This window comes from Rhododendron vialii, chromosome 12a (assembly GCF_030253575.1).
Source record: "Rhododendron vialii isolate Sample 1 chromosome 12a, ASM3025357v1".
Classification (NCBI taxonomy): domain Eukaryota; kingdom Viridiplantae; phylum Streptophyta; class Magnoliopsida; order Ericales; family Ericaceae; genus Rhododendron; species Rhododendron vialii.
The window spans coordinates 3,367,135-3,384,738 of record NC_080568.1 but is presented as its reverse complement, the minus strand read 5'-3'; the positions used below and the strand labels follow the sequence as shown (position 1 = coordinate 3,384,738).

Below are 17,604 nucleotides of genomic sequence, written 5' to 3'. Positions count from 1 at the left end.
GACCGAATAGGATTCATTCCTTTTTAAAATTGTTCTTTTAACTCCTATTCAACAAACACTGAGAAGTGACATCATGGGAGGTCATTTGCCAAAAAAACAGTTTTTTACTTTTAAGTACAAAGAAATGACACTTAATTCCCATTAAGGAGATATAAAATACTTAATTACTATTAGGTCAACTTTTACAAAAATACATTTACTATTAATAGAAGTGTCACTCTAAGATTTTGAGGTATGTCAGGATTTTATGGTACCCTAAAATCTTAGAGTACCCTAGGGTTTTAGGGTACTCCATGGTTTAGATTTAGACGTTTTCATAGAGCTCTAAGTTTAAGTTTAGACACTTTCATAGAGGTTTTAGGATGCATTTTCCTATTATAGGATTTTAACAGTTTAAGCACTTTCATAGGGTACCCTAGGAGTTTAGGCATTTTTATAGGGTACCCTAGAGTTTAAGCACTTTTATAGGATGCCCTAGAGGTTAGGCACTTTCAATGTTTAGATTTTAGATACTTTCACAGAATTTTAGTGTTTCGTTAATTAGAGAAATCCGAGTGGAATTATATTTTATAGACCAGAGCTAAAATGCCCAATTCAAAACCTGAAGTGTGTTATTTGTAATATTCACTAACCTCATGGATTGTCGATGTAGTTATTTTTATTCCCTTACATATATAGGAGGCTGAAATATTTTCTCTTTTCTTACGACACTACAGCCTAGGGTTTGCGATTGATTGAATCGAGATCAATGGAAACTGAAAAGAAATTTTCGGAAGAATGGTCGGATGATACAGAGACATCCGAAGATGAAATCGAGGTGTTCAGTTTGGTTAAACTCTTCGGTTACGACAAAAATCTACCCCCTATACTTACACCAGGATTTCGAGCGACGGATACAGATGATGATTCCGACAGCGATCAAGATATGACTGATGAGGAATACCGCCTTTATTCCGAACAAGTTGAGAAGAGCGGTGTCAGTAAACCCTCATTTTCTTATGGATTCTTACTCGATTTGCTCGCATGTACATGAATCATTGTTATTGACTAACACCCTAATTGACATAATTTGGGTGCGTGAGCGCGGGGTGAGCATGAAAGTGTCTTTGAAACACATGTCAACATACTAAAGTCCTCGAGAACGAGGACTGAGGGCGTGAGTGTAGTACGAGTATTGAGAGCGCGAGCGTGGGACATTTTGAAGGATTATGTGACTAAGCTAACACGTATTACATTTGAAAACTGAGCTATCAATGGGACGTTGAATTCAATTGCGATAGAGAGATGAATTGATAGCGGATAACTATTTGTTAGTTGCTATTGATTATGTTCTCACTATCGATTACGGTTTTGAATGTTGAAAAAGTTGTTTTTGTTATGACACCTTTGAATGTAAGATTTTTATATTGGGTTGTTTAGGGTTTTGATGTTGAATTTATACCCGGAGTCAACATGTTGGGTCAAATTGGTCCAGTGGATATAGAAGACAAGAGATTCTTCGATTATGACTTCGGTTCACAGCTTGCAGTTGACGAATACAGACTTCGTTTCAAGGTACTTGGTTTTGTTTTTTAGTAAACCAGTAATTTATTTGTGTTAGTATTTGTCTTCACCTTCTTCTTCCTTTAATTCATCAACCAACCACATGGAGGGAAAAAAAAATTTATGGACTTAAAAGGTTTTCAACGACAAAGCTCAAATATTTGCAATTGAACCACAAATCAATAAGGAAGCACAGAGCAAAAAGGAAGTCAGATTGGAGTGAATTTCAATGTGTGACAAAAATTAATTTGGTTCAACAAAATTGAAGTTTGCGATTAACAATTTGGGTTTGAGATGTCAGAATTTGAGGTGGGCTTTTAAGATTATGGTTTTACATATTATAATAACCCTTGTTCGTCGTCGTCAACTGATGGTGCATGCAGAGGAAAGATGAAAGGGGTTGAGGTAGGAGTAGGAAAGAGAGAGGGTGGTAGTGGTGGTAAATGGATTGTAGATAGGAGTCAGTGTTGTAGTGGCGTTTCGTTTGGATTTGAGTGGAGCATGAATTCGGGGTTAGGAATTTTAGGTGAGGAGCGACTAAGTTACGGATTTGAGGTGGGGAACGAATGAGTTATGGATTTGAATATTTGGTAAGGTTTTTAGAAATCTCGTGGATGTCATTTGGGGCAAACACCCTTTTTTCTTGCCAAATCCTTCTAATAGCCATTAATGGAACATCGACTCCAGTCTCCACATAAGCAAACCCTGACCATGCCGTCGCTATTAATTGATGGTAGTCATGGTATTGACATTGAAAAATGACCCTTAAAGTAAGAATGAGATTGACACAAAAAGTGTTAGGACAATGTTGCAACATGATTTTTTTCAGCATACATATTACGAGTGATTTACTACAATGGATCACTATGTATTCTCTCACGTGGTAATCTAACAGACTCAGGGATACTCCAACCCTTCACCTGTTCTATGATGTGAGCAAGAATTTCGATTAAAAGCTTTGCTTGATTTTGGACCCTTCAACGCTTGATCTTTCTCTTCATCAAATCATTGTTACAAATTATTAAGTTATCCCATAAAGCAAATATGATGAACAGAAAACTATCTCCTTTGCCTTTTAAAACTTTCATCAGAATTGAACTGAACTAGGGCATTGCCAAATTGATAGAGATTTCATCCTCCATTTGACAAGAACTATGCTCCTTCCGCACCTTGACATAGAGAGACTTGATGGAAGTCTTGGAGCTGAAATTTTGCACTCTCTCCTAAAATTTAAAGTTGATGGAAAGGGTTGGAGGTGCTTTTAGCAACATGATTTGTGGATTTATTTGTTATATATTGTCGCCTCCTGTTATGTAGAGTGTAGATGCACTTGTCTTATACCAGTTTATGATTTCAGTCCTGTTATGTAAAGAGAAAACTGAGGTATGCCTTTTATTTTCCAAAATATTTCCTACAAAAATGATCTTTTTGGCCATTTAAATTTGTATTGCTCTTCCTTAACTGTAAAGGCAAACATGAAAATCATGGGTGATGTTCTGGTGACAGAGGAGGTATTTAAAATGCGTAAATGCCGTTTGTATATGCCTGACAATGTACCATTGGTCTTATTTGGGTAGGAAGATAGGAAAAGTAGATGGCGGAAGGGTGAATGGATTTGTTTTAGGAAGAAAATGGTAATACATGAGATATCACGTATCCTACTGGTAGTGGTCATTGATGGTATAGTGCGCAAATTGGTGGTATTGTTACTCCCTCTGTCCCGGTTTGTTTGTCCTTTTTTTTGACTTTTTGAGAGCGTTTGACCTCTCAAAGAATTATCTATAATTTTCAATTCATAATGTTTTTAATATGCAATATGGATCTTGTTTGATAGATTTCAATTAGTTTTATTATACAAGATCTTCAAAATCATAAAAAAAATTATAAAATGTAAGATATAAGTATATTTTTGAAAGACACGAATTTCGACAATTGGAAAAACAAATTGGGACGGACTACGGAGGGAGTATTAAACTCTATTTGCGCAAGCTAATGTTGTATATTAAAGTGTAAAGCCACCACGGGTGAGTTCATGCCTGACTTGATTGTTGTGTATTGCAAAAGTAAAAGGCAAATTCAGATGACTTGATGGTCCAGTGTGATAGGTGCTTTTACATGATGATAGGTGTCTATCTGGGTTTTGTTTTCAATCATTCACCCTTTTCTCCATGTACAAATGGCTAATTCTTCCTTGATCACTAAAGAAATGGTTGAAAAGGACATGTTACCTTGTATTGTCTCTTTGTGCACATACCATCTGGTTATACCAAGTTGGTGCAGAATTAAAGGAGAGAAAATAGTGCTTTGTTAAGTATGTTGGGAGGGAGGCGTGCAAAGACAGTGAGAAAAATACGCACGAACGAGGGCTTGGTATTGGGTATTTTTTCTCACAATTTTGTAACTCACCCATATCACGGTGAACTACTCTGTTCTTTGGGGAGGAAGGAATATTTGTGCCGGATTACATAAATAATGTGTTTGCTTTCTTTCGCGCGTGCTTTCGCTGTGGTGGCCTCTACATTCTCTTTCCTGTCTTCTTTACCAATTACATTGGTCAAGTGATTTACTTGTAGTAATATCCTCTCCGACCCATTCGAGACTCTGTTGGACAAAATCACTGGAGTAAAAGCTAAATGCGAAATGACCCAAAAACTCAGTATGTTAAAAACTCGTTTGTAGGACGAAAAGAGAGAGCTGGAGTTTGTGAAGGTTTTGAAGGTGATGGCTCAGGTTGTCAAAGGCATCAGATTCTACATAACCTTTGAGGCCAATCTTGCTGATGGAGACAAGATTAAGATATATCAAGCTGTGGTGTTACTAGGGGTTGGAAATAAGATCACTGTGACATCTTTTAGGCTCAAACCTCCTGAGGACGGACAAGGTAAAGTAGATTCATTCCATTAATTCTTTTCACTTTGTCTTCCTGACAGTCCTGTAGCTTTGCTGAGATATCAATAAATATGTGATGACAAAGGGTATTCTCCAAGGGACTAGAAATGTGCAGGTGGTTGTTGGATCTCGTGTTTCATTACTATAATATTGGCTTCTTTTAGATGTTTATGATTGCAAATTGAGGTGAAGCATTACAGAGGTCTGATTTTGAGTTTTATTTCTACTGCTACTTATTCTCTCTTTCCATTCAAGAAGGTGCAGGCAATCATGGGAAAGAATGGTTCTGGGAAACACACCTCTGCCACAGTTAGTACACCTGTATCATTACATGGCAGCACAATTTTCAAAATTGAACTGATTTATTAGTGTTTCGGGTTATCAAACAGTTAGTGATATTGTAACTTGATAATTTCCTCGTATACGGTCATTTTGATGATGCGCATCAGTTAATTCTTTTGTTTATGATGACATACGTTTTTCAAATGCTACATTATTCTATTAGAAACCAATTGGCTTACTCATTGGCAATGAGAAGTCGTCCATAGTCCATACTTGTATGGAAACTCAACCCACATGACTAGGAAGCTTCTGGTTAGTTTTGGAGGTGCGCTTTAGACCCCTGATTCACGCATAAGAAACTAGCGGCCCGTTTGTCAGACGGATAAGGTTCTGGGTGGATAAGTGGTGGATATGTTATGAGTGGGGATTATTTAAGGAGGGAGATTACCTAATACTTAGTTTCGGTAGTAGTTGATATGGGTGGATAAGAGTGGTTAATGTGATAAATTACTTGGTTGCCCTCATTTAATCATTTCATTGAGAATACAAAATGATTTGTGGGGTAATTTGGTCATTTTCCCCATCCGGATAAGCCAATCCTTTCTTCCTTCTTTCCCTCACTCCCTTATCCCCTCCTCCCTTATCCTCCCAACAAGCAAGCTCTAAGAGAAGTAAACAACGGCCTTATTTCGTTAGAATCATTGCACCTTAAAGAACGGTTATAGTAGAACAAAAGAGTGTATCCATAGGAAATAGGAATTAGAGAGTCTACTCCAAGACCCCAAAAGCCTCAGAAAGCCTAGCTATGTTAAAAAAATCCAACTTAGAGAACCGATTGACAATGAATTGAAAGGCCGTCCAAACTCAAACACTAGTTTTGGACTTTTGGCGGTACTAATAAACTTCTGTAGAAATGCATCAAACACATTGTATTGCCAGTGCTCGACGCATTTTTTTAGCTCAGCCACTTGGTAGCTACTTTAATCTTGTCACGCATTTGTCACAAATCTCTATATAGGAAATCCGGTTTCTTATTTATTTTGTGTGTGCGTGTGCTTTTCCTTGATGAAATTGATTGGGACAAAAGGCTCGTTTGGTATGGTTTGTGTGCTTTTCCTTGAGGACATGGTCTGGATGAAATTTCGGGCCCAGCCCTTAATAAATAAAGAAAGAAAGAGATGGGTTGGACCTTTATGGCAGTATTGATTATCTTGGGATGTTCAGTACTATAGGAAGTGGTTCCTTAGATTTATGGCAAGACTTTGCTTTTGACTTTTAGGAAGCCAATTTATCATTTTGCCGATGTGGTTGTTACCCAAGAGTCCCTTTTTGTACCCCTCCAGTAGAAGCAAATGAAAACAGCTTCAGATGTTATAGGCCTCAAGTTGGGATGGTTTTTCATGTTGAGTACATTTTCAGTTTATTGTTTTCCCATTGTCTTCTTATGAACTTGGTCGTGGCTCTCTCTGTCTATCTCTCTCGTTGTGTAAGGCAGATGGTAGTTTTGGAATGCCATGCTTCGTGATCACTGATCACCGAAGGGCTAGTCATATTTTTCTTTGAGGAGCTATATAATTTATTGCCATTGTTTTACTTTTTTCTGGTAGAGTGTCATCAAACAAAGGAGGGCCCAGTTAATTAGTTAAGAAATTATTAAATTGATGGCACTCAAGTAACTGCTCTTAGAGCTGAGGATTAATCTTGTCTCCAGAGATTGAAAGATTGGGAATCTGGGATAATGTTTATTGGGTAGATATCCTTAAAATTATATATGCACGTGTATCTTATGTTTACGTCAGTTAATGTGGATGTTTTCATGTAATTGGAAGAAATGGCACCATGGCCTCTTCTGATTAGTCATAAGGCACTACTTAGCATCCCCATGCTCTGGAAAGTGATTTTACTGTGTTTGTGTGCGTGCGCAAATACTATTTTCACTCATTTGGTAGCTACTTGAATCTTGCCACACATTTGTCACAAATCTCTAAATAGGAAATCCGGTTTCTTCTTTTTTTGTGTGTGCGCTTTTCCTTGAGGTATGGTCTGGCTGAAATTTCGGGCCCTGCCCTAAATATAAATAAAGAAAGAAAGAGATGGGTTGTACCTTTATTGTAGTATGGATTATCTTGGGATGTTCAGTACTATAGGAAGTGGTTCCTTATGATTTATGGCAAGACTTCGCTTATGACTTTTAGGATCCTTCAGAATCTAAGCCAATTTATCATTTTGCCACTGTGGTTGTCACCCAATACTTCGCTTATAATTAATCGACAACAAATTTTGTGGAGTTTAACTGACTGTGATTCCCATAGTTTTGCCTACTCAAAACTGCTTTAATTTCTTCCTGCAGAAAATTGAAATTCAATTACAGTTTTATATCATTCTTTTATTCTTTATTCTCTTTGAAGATTCAGCCCGGTAGAGCTTATGGAATGACCAACAATTGGTCGATCCACATTAAGAACTGGGTAGTGCTTTGATACTTTGTCGTTTTATGCACTTTGTGGACTCTAGTCCCACTTCCATTTTTTGCAAGTCTTTAGTTTGTTGATTGACTTCCAAAAAAAATACTTTGAAAGTGGAGGAAAGTGGTTCGCACTAGGGGTAAATGTCGGGGTGGGTCGTCCAACATTCAAAAACATGCACTTGCCGCATGAGAGGGGTCTTTGAAAGGGTATTAGGAGTGGAGGGGTGAGTTTTCCAGACATATAAGAATGAAGGAGGGTGAAGTTTTGGGAGCATGTTTGGCTTGCAGATATTAGGCTGCGAGATGCTTTGTGTAACATCCGTCCTAAGAAAATGACTCTGTTTTTTGTGCTAGGGAAGTATTGATGAATTATGAAGAGCGAAAAGGGGGAGTTGGTATAATAAATATGTTACACATGCCAAATATTCGTGAATGCTGGATTTGGAGTATACTGTATAATGTATGTGTTACACATGCCAACTATTCATGAATGTTGAATTTGTAGTTTGTTTAGTTTGCCCAAAAACTACCTTGTAATCTGCACAAACTAAAGAAGCCTCTATATGGATCATTTAAAAATGGTCCCAGAAACTAAGCTCTTTTTCATTATTCAACAGTAGTCCTGTTTTTCGGATTCTAATTAATAGTTTTAGCATTATATATGCACAAAATGAAATAGAAAACGAAAGTAGTACAATATATAGTAAGATTGTGTTGGGAACAAAAGAAACTTCGACTCTTGAGGTAGGAAGAAGCCTTTGGCAATTCTAGAATATATAGTCAAACCTTTGATCTAGTAGTCCTCCGACCTTCTAGGTCTTGCTGTAAAGGATGGTAGAGACATGTAACAAACATAAAATGGCTTAGTTTCAAAAATACCCCCACAACTATCACCTTTTCTCAACATGACCCCCTCATCTAAAAACGCAACAATATGACCCCCTCAACTATCAAAACCGAGCAACATCACCCCTTCCGTCCAAATCTGGCCAAATTCGTTAAGATCTGTCAACATTTTTGACGGATCAATGAAATCTAACCCTAAAAAATGCCCTTCCCAATGGCAGAAATTATAAAACCCTTTTCCTTATAAAACCTTTACCCAAACCCTATGTAATACCCGTCCCTGATATTTGGTATTTAATTCACATTTTAATTTAGTTGTGTGATGTTGGGGGTCGTTTTGTATACATTAGAATTTGCGAGGGCTTTTTATGTGGTTTGTGAGTGGAGTATAAGTTAGCTATGTATCCACTTGCATACGATAATTTTTCTTTAGCCTTTATCGAAATATATTGGGAGATATTTTGGGGGATATTTCTTTCCCCTATTCTATCTTGTTTCCTATGGAGAGAGAGAGAGACGTCAGGAGAAAAAGGAGGAGGGAAAGAAGAGGGGAAGTAGAGAGAGCTAGGTGGTGACCTTCCTCTACTTGAATTGAGGTTTGAACTTGGGAAATTTATGCTTCTTTGTACTTGAAAACATGTTTTGATCTCTTATTTCATGTCTTCAATAGCTGTTGCATGTTGATTTGGGTTTTCGTTTAAGAACTTAGTGTGCTTGAGGGTTGGGCCTTGAATCTAAAAAATTTGATGCTTAGAACTTGTTCTTTAAGTATGAAATTGAAGCTTGAATGACTAGCCCTTGATTTCTACTAGGGGTGTATATGGTCCGGATTGGTCCGGTTCTCTAGAAAACTAGTAATCGGACCATTTCAAACGGTTCTAGGAAATTGAGAACCAGAACCAGAACGTAACCAATATATGAGTGGAATCTAACCAGAACCAAACCGCAAAACCGGTTCGGTTTTGGTTCAGTTCCAGTTCCGATTCTATCCAATTAGCATCCAAACTTATCACCGGTGTGTGAGAATGAGAGACGTGAGAATTGAAAGAATAGGAAGGTAATCTATTAGAATAGAAAAAGAAGGAAGAAAATAAAAACTTTCCTAACAAATGAGATTGCATCTCTAAATAAAGTAAGTTTAGCAAGAAAGAGATTAACCTACCAAATTACACACATATATTTATTTTTATATAATTATATATATATATATATATATATATATATATATTAGTTTTAAACGGTCCGGTCCCGTTCTAACCACGGTTCTTTAATTGAGAACCAGTAATCGAACCAAAATTAACGGTTCTTATTTTTTTTTAAACCATAATCTGACCGCAAAACCACAGAACCAAACCAAATAGGACGGTTCGGTATGGATTGGACCGGTTTTACGGTTCGGGCAGTTTTCTTGAACACCCCTAATTTCTACACGTTTGGCCATGTTTTGTGAAGTTTTGGTGCATTTTTTTGTGTTTTGAGTTGTGGGAGAAGTTGGAAATCGAAGGAGGAACAAACTGATTTTTGCTAGAAAACTCAGGTGGTGCCGGTACCAGGGTTTTGGTTGGTACCGGTACCAGTTGATCAGAATGAAAACTTTGGTGTTGGTACCGGTACCGATATTTTGGTTTGTACCGGTACCTGCTCAGGCAGGCAACTGTTTGTGTAATTTTGGACAGTCACAACTTTGTCATCCGGACTCCGTTTGGGGCAAATAATATCTTGAAATTGATGTACTGAAAGTCTACTTTCTAACGATGGTGGCCTCGTAATCTAATTCTGAACTTTTAAGATTTTATAGCTGTTTTACAACAGGTTGGTTGTAAGATTTCATTTCGTTTTTTAGAGTTGTGCTTGAAGTTCATGCTTGATTTGGTAAACTTCTAGGTCTTCGTGATGGGCTTATTTGTATTCATTTAATTTCTTATTAGCTTTATAACTTTGTACCGAGCATTCTTTGAATTCATTAACCAATATAGGTTGGTTTGTGGCTAGGTAACAAGTCGGTCACGGTCGCTCGAGAGGTGCCGAAACTTTAGTTTGGCATATCTCGGTTTATACAAAGGTGAGTCTGTTTGGCATGGCTATGTTCGATTAGATATTGCTCTGGTGGTGATTGTATATCAATGCTATTTGAGATTTAGTTAATGATATGCATGCATGCTTGTTGAGTGTTGATTGTACCTATAAAAGGATTGTGGAGTGAGTCACACCTTGTCTTGGGTTGTGCCTTCTAATTAACGGTAAATGGGAATTTGTGTGTGCGGGACACAATATCTTGGGTGCATGGGACGTGGCACATCTGCCACTGCATGTGATGTGTTTATATACATGGTGGTTCAATTGGGTATTCTGATATGTTTGTGTGATTTACATTCATGTGATGTTTTATTGAATGTATCATGTGTCACACACTCCTGATTTTCCTTGTTGAATTGCTAAATCGCAGGTGGTCATAGAGTTGATCCACTACCAGTCGTGCTTTTGGGGGACACTTGGCGCTCGAGTGTTTTGGTTGAGTCGTTTGGTAAGGGGTTTAAACTCATCTTGAACTAATGTTGTCAAGTGCTTATGATCTCAAGTTTGTATTTATGTTGGAAACTTCGTCTATTAGTAGTAACTTATGTTTGATGATTCAGCCATGTTTTGTTTTAAGGTAGTTATTTATCGTCAAACACTATTTATATTATGTTTAAGTCTTCCACTGGGGTATTCTGTATTCTTTATTGTTTGTTGTATGGTTAGTTGGCTTTTTGAGTGGAATGCCAAGTGGTAGTGCTGACTCGGGCGGGCCCATAATGGGTGTGTTTGCAGTACGGGATGTGACACCCTTTATCCACCAAGACCCCCCCTTTTTCTTCACTTCACTTCTTCTCCCCTCTCTCTCCTACCCAACTCCCCCACTCCCCCACCCCAATCTAACCAAGATTAACCCAGATTTTCTTCTTCAACCCTGATTTTTTTCTGCAACCCGCATTGCCAACCCAAATCTTGTTCTTCTCTCTCAACCCTCCACCCCATGCTTTCATAACCAGAAAAACCAAACCCAGAAATTTGAAAACCCAGATCTCTCTCTCTCTCTCTCTCTCATAACCAGAAACACCCCATACATCTCTAAATCCAAATTTGGATTCCAATCAAACCTAGATTTTCAAAATCTTCTCATTTCATACACAACCAACAATTCACAGTACAATGCAGATGAAAAATGTGGATGTGAAAGGAGAGTAGTGAAAAATCCGGGAAAAAGGTTTCTTGCTTGTATCAACTGCAAGTCTACAAGGTAATTTTTTTCCAGAAAAGACCAAATGATCTTCCAATTGTACATTTCAAAAAATGTGATGTTCTTATGTTCATTTTCAAAAAAATAATGGATGCAATTTCTTTGTGTAGATAGATCTAGAAACCTACCCTGGAGGATTGGAATATGTTAAGATCAAGCAACCCAAAAAGCACTTTGAGAGATAAGTTGAAGAGTTGAAGATGATGATTGAAAGGTTAAAAAGAGGAAAACAAATTGGGGAAAAAGAAAATGAGGCCCTAGTTGTGAAAATAGCAGGCTTGATTGAAATAAATGTGAACCTAACAACTACTAATGCAGCTCTACATGCACAAATTGGAGCAGGGAAGACTTAGAACATGATTGGAGCAGGGAAGACCAAAATTATGCATATATGAGAAAACGATAATCGTCACAAAATTGTTTCAAATGTACATAGTTAAATCAAATTCACACTTGCCGCCAGTGCTTTGCTTGAAGGAACAGTTGCAACAGATTTTTCAGGTTCTTTGTAATCAAGGGGAGGTGCAAAGTCCACCTCACAATCAGTCTCAATAATACTTATTGCATTAGAAGGCTTTGTTTCAATGATGTCTATATAATACTACTTTTTGTTATTGTACGCCACGGCCACGATATATAATACTTCCTCCGTCCCTTTTTTTAAAATTCAATATTTTATTTTGGGCTGTCTTTTAATAAATGTCAATTTTGTAAAGTTAGTGGGTAAAAGTTGGTACATTTTCATTTTGAAAAGTTAGTCAGTAAAAGTGTAGTGATGATATTTCTATAGAGGGTAAGCAGGAAATATGAAGATAAAAGTTAATGTTAAATGTGTAATGATGATGTCTCATTAATAAGTTGGAGTTACGAAATAAGACACTTAAAAAGAGACGGAGGGAATACTCTCTCAGGTGGTTAAGCAAGAAAAGTTCCTCAGTGTCGTCTCCAAGCTGCATGAGAAAAGAATAAATGAACCATATCAGGTGATCCAACGAAAGGGAATATAGAAGTATCAACCAAAATTCTTCATAAACAAAGGTGTGAAATCAATACGATAAAATGGCCTTTAGACCTTTGAAAGTCACAGCTATACATACCTGCAAGGCCTTGAAGCAATTCAACCAGAGAATCTTAAACTGGCGAAAAATAAAATTAACTAAAAAAAAAAAAAAACAACAGAAAGGAAACAAACCGAAATAAGTTTCAAACCGCAAACTTTGTACACCACCATGCTCATCTATGCTTTAGTCTCTCTCTCTCTCTCTCCCTCCAACCCATTCCTCCGAAAAATCAATCAGAGTCAGGACTTAAATCACAGAAAAAAAAGGGCAAAAAAATTAAAAACAGCAAAAGAAGCAGCAAATAATTTCAACTCTCTCTCTCTTGAATTCTACATAAACCAATCAATAAGCACTTCAACACCCAAAATCCAAAAAAAGAAAAGGCAGCAAAATGCGCAATTTTGAACTCTCTCTCGCACATGCGCGCGCACACGCAAATTCTAAACAAACCCATTCATTGAGATTTGAGACATTCAACCAAACACCTTGTGTGCTTGTAAGTTTCAATTATGAGAATAAATTATTACCTACACCTGGTAAGGAATTTCTAATAACAGAATTTTCGAAATAAATACTCGGACTATAAAAAATACATCTACAGGCCCATTCCAAGCACTTTATAAAAGAGTTCATAGAACATAAAATAAAAAAAGGCAAAGTATAGATTATCTCCCTATAATTTAGGCATTTGACAAGTCACCTCCCAGACATTTCGAAATGACCAATTTTTTATTATTATTTATAAGTCAATCAATTCATTTCACGATACCCGAAAGTAAAAGCCCGAAGGTTACAACGATTTCATCAAAGAATACAGGAATGAACCAAAACTACTAAAACCTAGACACGAAGCACATCCACTAGGAGTCTTCTAAGCACATATTGCCGAAGGCAGACCATACATAAATGCAGGGCAATGAACCCGTCTCCGATTTTAGTAGTAGAGCTCAAAGGGACACCCAGCTCAAATCATAGCCAAAAGCACGGATGAAATCAACACCAAACCAGAACAAAAAACTAAGCAGACTGAAAAACTTATTCGCCCACCTACCACGCCCACCGAATCTGGAAAACCAGACCGGTACAGTCACCGGACCGGGGAGACCGGCTAGGAGAAACCAAGCCAAAGACAGCCGGTACTGAAACCTCCGGCCATGGAGCTATCGCCAGCGAAACGCCACCCCGTAAGCTAGAGACTTATTGCCGGAGGGAACCGAGTCACCCTACTTCATCTCTCCGTCAAAGCTATCCCAAAAACACCAAACCAAAGGGAGGCGGCAGAGGAGGCAGAGGCAGAGAGGTGGTGAGGAGAAGGCGGTGGCGGCGGAGAGAAGGCGGAGAGGAACTGGCGGTGGAGGAGGAGGAGATGGTAGAGGCAAGAAGAAATTGGATCTGGTTAGGAAAAGAATTCGACGGGCGGCGAGGTGAGGAGGGGTGGCCGGCAAAGAGGAGGGGAGGAGGTGGGGCAAGTGGCGGTAGCCCCACCCCCAGAAAAATCCTAACCGGTAAAGTAGAGAGAGAAAGGAGAGAGCTCCTAGAGAGAGAGAAAAGAAAGCCAAACCCTCATAATATGGCTCCTCGAAATGACCAATTTATCTCCTCTTTGTTTCGGAGTAATGTGCTACTGTTATGTTTTCCTTCTAAATTGACGGAAGGTGTGCTACACACCAATTTTGAGAGTTGGAATGGAAAAAATATTAAATAAAGTTGAACATTAACGAGAGAAGACAAACAATTCCCTAAACAATATCAATCAACCCCCCCATCAACTCTAATCTTAGCCTCTGCCACTTTCAAACCTCTAATTAACACAAATTGTAGCCGTACTTGTGCCTAGTCAAACAAAGCGAACACAATTTTTCTGTGAATTTTCGTTCTCCATGGATTTGTGATATTTGATTTGGATGAGATTCGGTGCGCTCTCTCTCTCTCTCTGGCACAGAACAGAGTTCAAACAGAGCTCAACCCAGAATAATGGATTTTTTTATTTGTAAAACTGCAATATAGTCTTTGTAGTAGAAAGAACAAAGCAGGTCTCATAGTTATGCATACAGTTAGATATATACGCATACATGACCATTACCCAACCCAAAGCCCCAATCTCCCTCCTCTCTCTCTCCAAATTCAAACCCAGAACCAAAACTATGTCTCTCTTCAATCTGCGATCGGTGACAACCTCATTGATTCATCGACGGTGGCCGGGTCAAAGAACCGACGAAGTTAAGAATTTGATATGTACGACCTTAATTTGTCGTCACATTCGGTGTTAAAGCTCTCAATTTTCTGAATTTTTTTAGGATTTTCTCTGATTTGGTCCAAATAGAGTTATGGGTTTTCTATGGTTGATTGAGGGGTAAAAAAAAGCGTGTAATATTAATTGGAAATTTTATGTTTTGGTCTGTAGTTAATACATGAGATCGAAGAAATTGAGGTTAGTTTGCATTTTAGTTTGATGAATAATTTTCTAACTTAATCTATCAAAAAAAAAAGGACCAGATTGTCTAATTAAAGTTTCATGTTGTAAAACATGAAAATGGCAAAAAGAAAAGCAAAAATCAATTATTATCAAGTTGGCTACATTGAAAGAAACGGGAGAGGGGTATGATAGGCATTTTAATATCTGCCGTTAATGGTATTAGCGTTGCACTTTAGTCCAAAACTACGAGGAGGTGAATTGATAATTTCAAAATGTCAAGAAGATAATGCATCAAATGCCTAAATCATATATGGAGGTAAAATGTACTTTGCCAAAAAAAACCACCTAGAACTGAAAGTTGCTCTTTTGTTCGGGAGTTTGGGTATTGCATGTGTGTGTGTTTAAAGGGTCCATTATGTCTCTCCCTAGTCAGCAATTGCCTAGGTGAGTTAGTATGTGGAATTACCCTATTGCCCTCTTTCAAAACACAGATCGGCAATACCTATTCTCAATTGCGACACAAGAAACCGAATCCTCTCTGATAAGCACCCAATAATGCATATTCTTGGTGCTTAAATTATTAGTTTTATCGTATTTATGTTTATAAAGTTAGTGTTTTCTTTGATATTGCACGTAAGGTTGTTTTTAGTGTTTTCAGGTAAATCGTGTGAATAAGACATGTTTTGACACCATGGATGGCCCGAGTGCGTCCAAATACCCGAGGAACCAAGGAAGACTCTGTCGGCCCCTTAAAATCTATCTAAGTATGAAAAAATGACTTTTCAAAAAAATATTAATTTTCAAGATAAAAAATGATGATAATTGATCATTGGATATTTCTAAAAGTAATTTCAAAATTACAAGGTTTTATTCGAAAAGCAAAGTCATGTTTTGAGTCATTACTTATAGAGAAAAACGTGCAATTTTGTGTTTTATACTAAAAGCTGGGGGTCGACATTTTCATAGGATTGAAATATCAAATTTCTAATAATATCATTGTTTCCAAATTGGAGGTACTTCCTTATTTTCATTAAAAATAAATTAAAGTATTTAAAGTTGACGATGGGTTGGAGGTGCTTTTAGCGACATGATTTGTGGATTTGTTTGTTATATATTGCCGCCTCCTGTTCCTGTATATGCATTTGTCTTATACTACTAGTTTATAATTCACTACTATTCCCTCCGTTCCAATTTAATTTAAATGCTTCCTACAGGAGATCGTGTAACTTTGACCTCAAAAAATAAAGTACTTTCGAAATTAATTTTTAATTTTGTTTTGCACCGTTCAAAAGATTTCAGTGAGTACTTTCAAACGATGCAAAAAAGTTCCAAAAAAGATTATGAAAAATATGATTTTTTTGAAAGTCAATATGACACGACTTTACGTATGGAGCATCTAAAATGGGATAGAGGGACTATTATATGAAGAGAGAACTGAGGTGTACTTAATATTTTCCAACAAGAATGATCTTTTTGGCCATTGAAATTGGTATTGTTCTTCCTTAAATGTAAAGGCAAACATGAAAATCATGGGTGGTGTACTGGTGACAGAAGAGGTATTTGAAATGTAAAATGGTACTGCCGTTTGTATATGCCTGACACTCTACAGTTGGTCTTCTTTGGGTAGGAGGATAGGAAAAGTAGATAGCGGAAGGGGAAGGGATTTTTATTTTAGAAGAAAATAGTAAGACATGAGATATCACAGATCCTACTGGTAGGGATCATTGATGCTATAGTGCGCTAAGTATTGGTGGTATTGTGAATAAACTCTGTTTTTGCATATTACTGTTGTATATTAAAGTGTAAAGCAGCCACGAGTGAGTTCATGCCTGACTTGATTGTTGTGTATTGCAGAAGTAAAAGGCAAATTCAGACGACTTGATGGTCCAGTGTGATAGGTGCACTTATATGATTATAGGTGGTCTATCTGGGTTTTGTTTTCAGTCATTCACCCTTTTCTCCGGGTACGCAAATTATTCCTTGATCACTAAAGAAATGGTTGAAAAGAACATGTTACCTTGTTGTATTGTCTCTTTGTGCACATACCATCTGATTAGACCAAGTTGGTGCAGAATTAAAGGAGATAAAAATAGTGCTTTGTGAGTGAAGCACGTTTGGAAGGAAGAGGCGTGCGAAGGGAGTGAAAAAAGACGCACGAGTGAGGGCTTGGCATTGGGTATTTTTTCTCACAATTTTGTAACTCACCCATACCATGGTGAACTACTCTCTTCTTTGGGGAGGAAGGCATATTTGTGCCGGATTACATAAATAATGTGTTTTCTTTCTTTTGGGTGTGCTTTTGCTGTGGTGTTCTCTACATTCTCTTTCCTGTTTTCTTGACCAATTGCATTGCTCAAGTGATTTTCTTGTAGTAATATCCTCTCCGACCAATTTGAGACTCTGTTGGACAAAATCACTGGAGAAAAACCAAATGCGAAATGACCCAAAAACTAAGTATGTTAAAAACTCGTTTGTAAAACGAAAAGAGAGAGCTGGAGTTTGTGAAGGTTTTGAAGGTGATGTCTCAGGTTGCCAATGTCATCAGATTCTACATAACCTTCGAGGCCAAGGATCTTGCTGATGGAGACAAGATTAAGATATATCAAGCTGTGGTGTTAGTGGAGGTTGGAACTTAGATCACTGTGAAATCTTTTAGGCTCAAACCTCCTGAGGACGGACAACGTAAAGTAGATTCATTCCATTAATGCTTTTCACTTTGTCTTCCCGACAGTCCCGTATAGCTTTGCTGAGATATCAATCAATATGTGATGACAAAGGGTACTTTCCAAGGGACTAGAAATGTGCAGTTGGTTGTTGGATA

The 17,604-nt window shown here is 37.6% G+C and overlaps 1 protein-coding gene across 3 annotated transcripts; it reads left to right on the top strand.

Moving 5' to 3' along the window:
• The first annotated feature begins 696 nt into the window (after nt 1-696).
• LOC131311295 (uncharacterized) lies at nt 697-10,712 on the top strand. 3 transcript variants are annotated; one of them, XM_058338682.1, is made up of 6 exons: nt 697-976; nt 1,420-1,554; nt 4,222-4,423; nt 4,696-4,740; nt 10,019-10,088; nt 10,473-10,712. In XM_058338682.1, exons 1-5 carry the CDS (start codon nt 749-751, stop codon nt 10,060-10,062), a joined length of 654 nt encoding a protein of 217 aa, XP_058194665.1. In that variant the 5' UTR covers nt 697-748; the 3' UTR covers nt 10,063-10,088; nt 10,473-10,712. The 3 variants fall into 3 exon arrangements, with proteins under 3 accessions (XP_058194665.1, XP_058194663.1, XP_058194664.1); XM_058338680.1 differs by having other exon boundaries at nt 4,687-4,740; XM_058338681.1 differs by having other exon boundaries at nt 698-976; nt 4,690-4,740.
• Nucleotides 10,713-17,604: the final 6,892 nt, after the last annotated feature.

What these genes read in the sequence shown, in the direction of transcription:
- LOC131311295 (XM_058338680.1), top strand. Translation starts at nt 749, where the DNA reads ATGGAAACTGAAAAGAAATTTTCGGAAGAATGGTCGGATGATACAGAG. An exon ending in AACAAGTTGAGAAGAGCGGT is followed by an intron (nt 977 to 1,419) that starts GTCAGTAAACCC and finishes TGGGTTGTTTAG; the next exon opens with GGTTTTGATGTTGAATTTAT. An exon ending in AATACAGACTTCGTTTCAAG is followed by an intron (nt 1,555 to 4,221) that starts GTACTTGGTTTT and finishes ACTCGTTTGTAG; the next exon opens with GACGAAAAGAGAGAGCTGGA.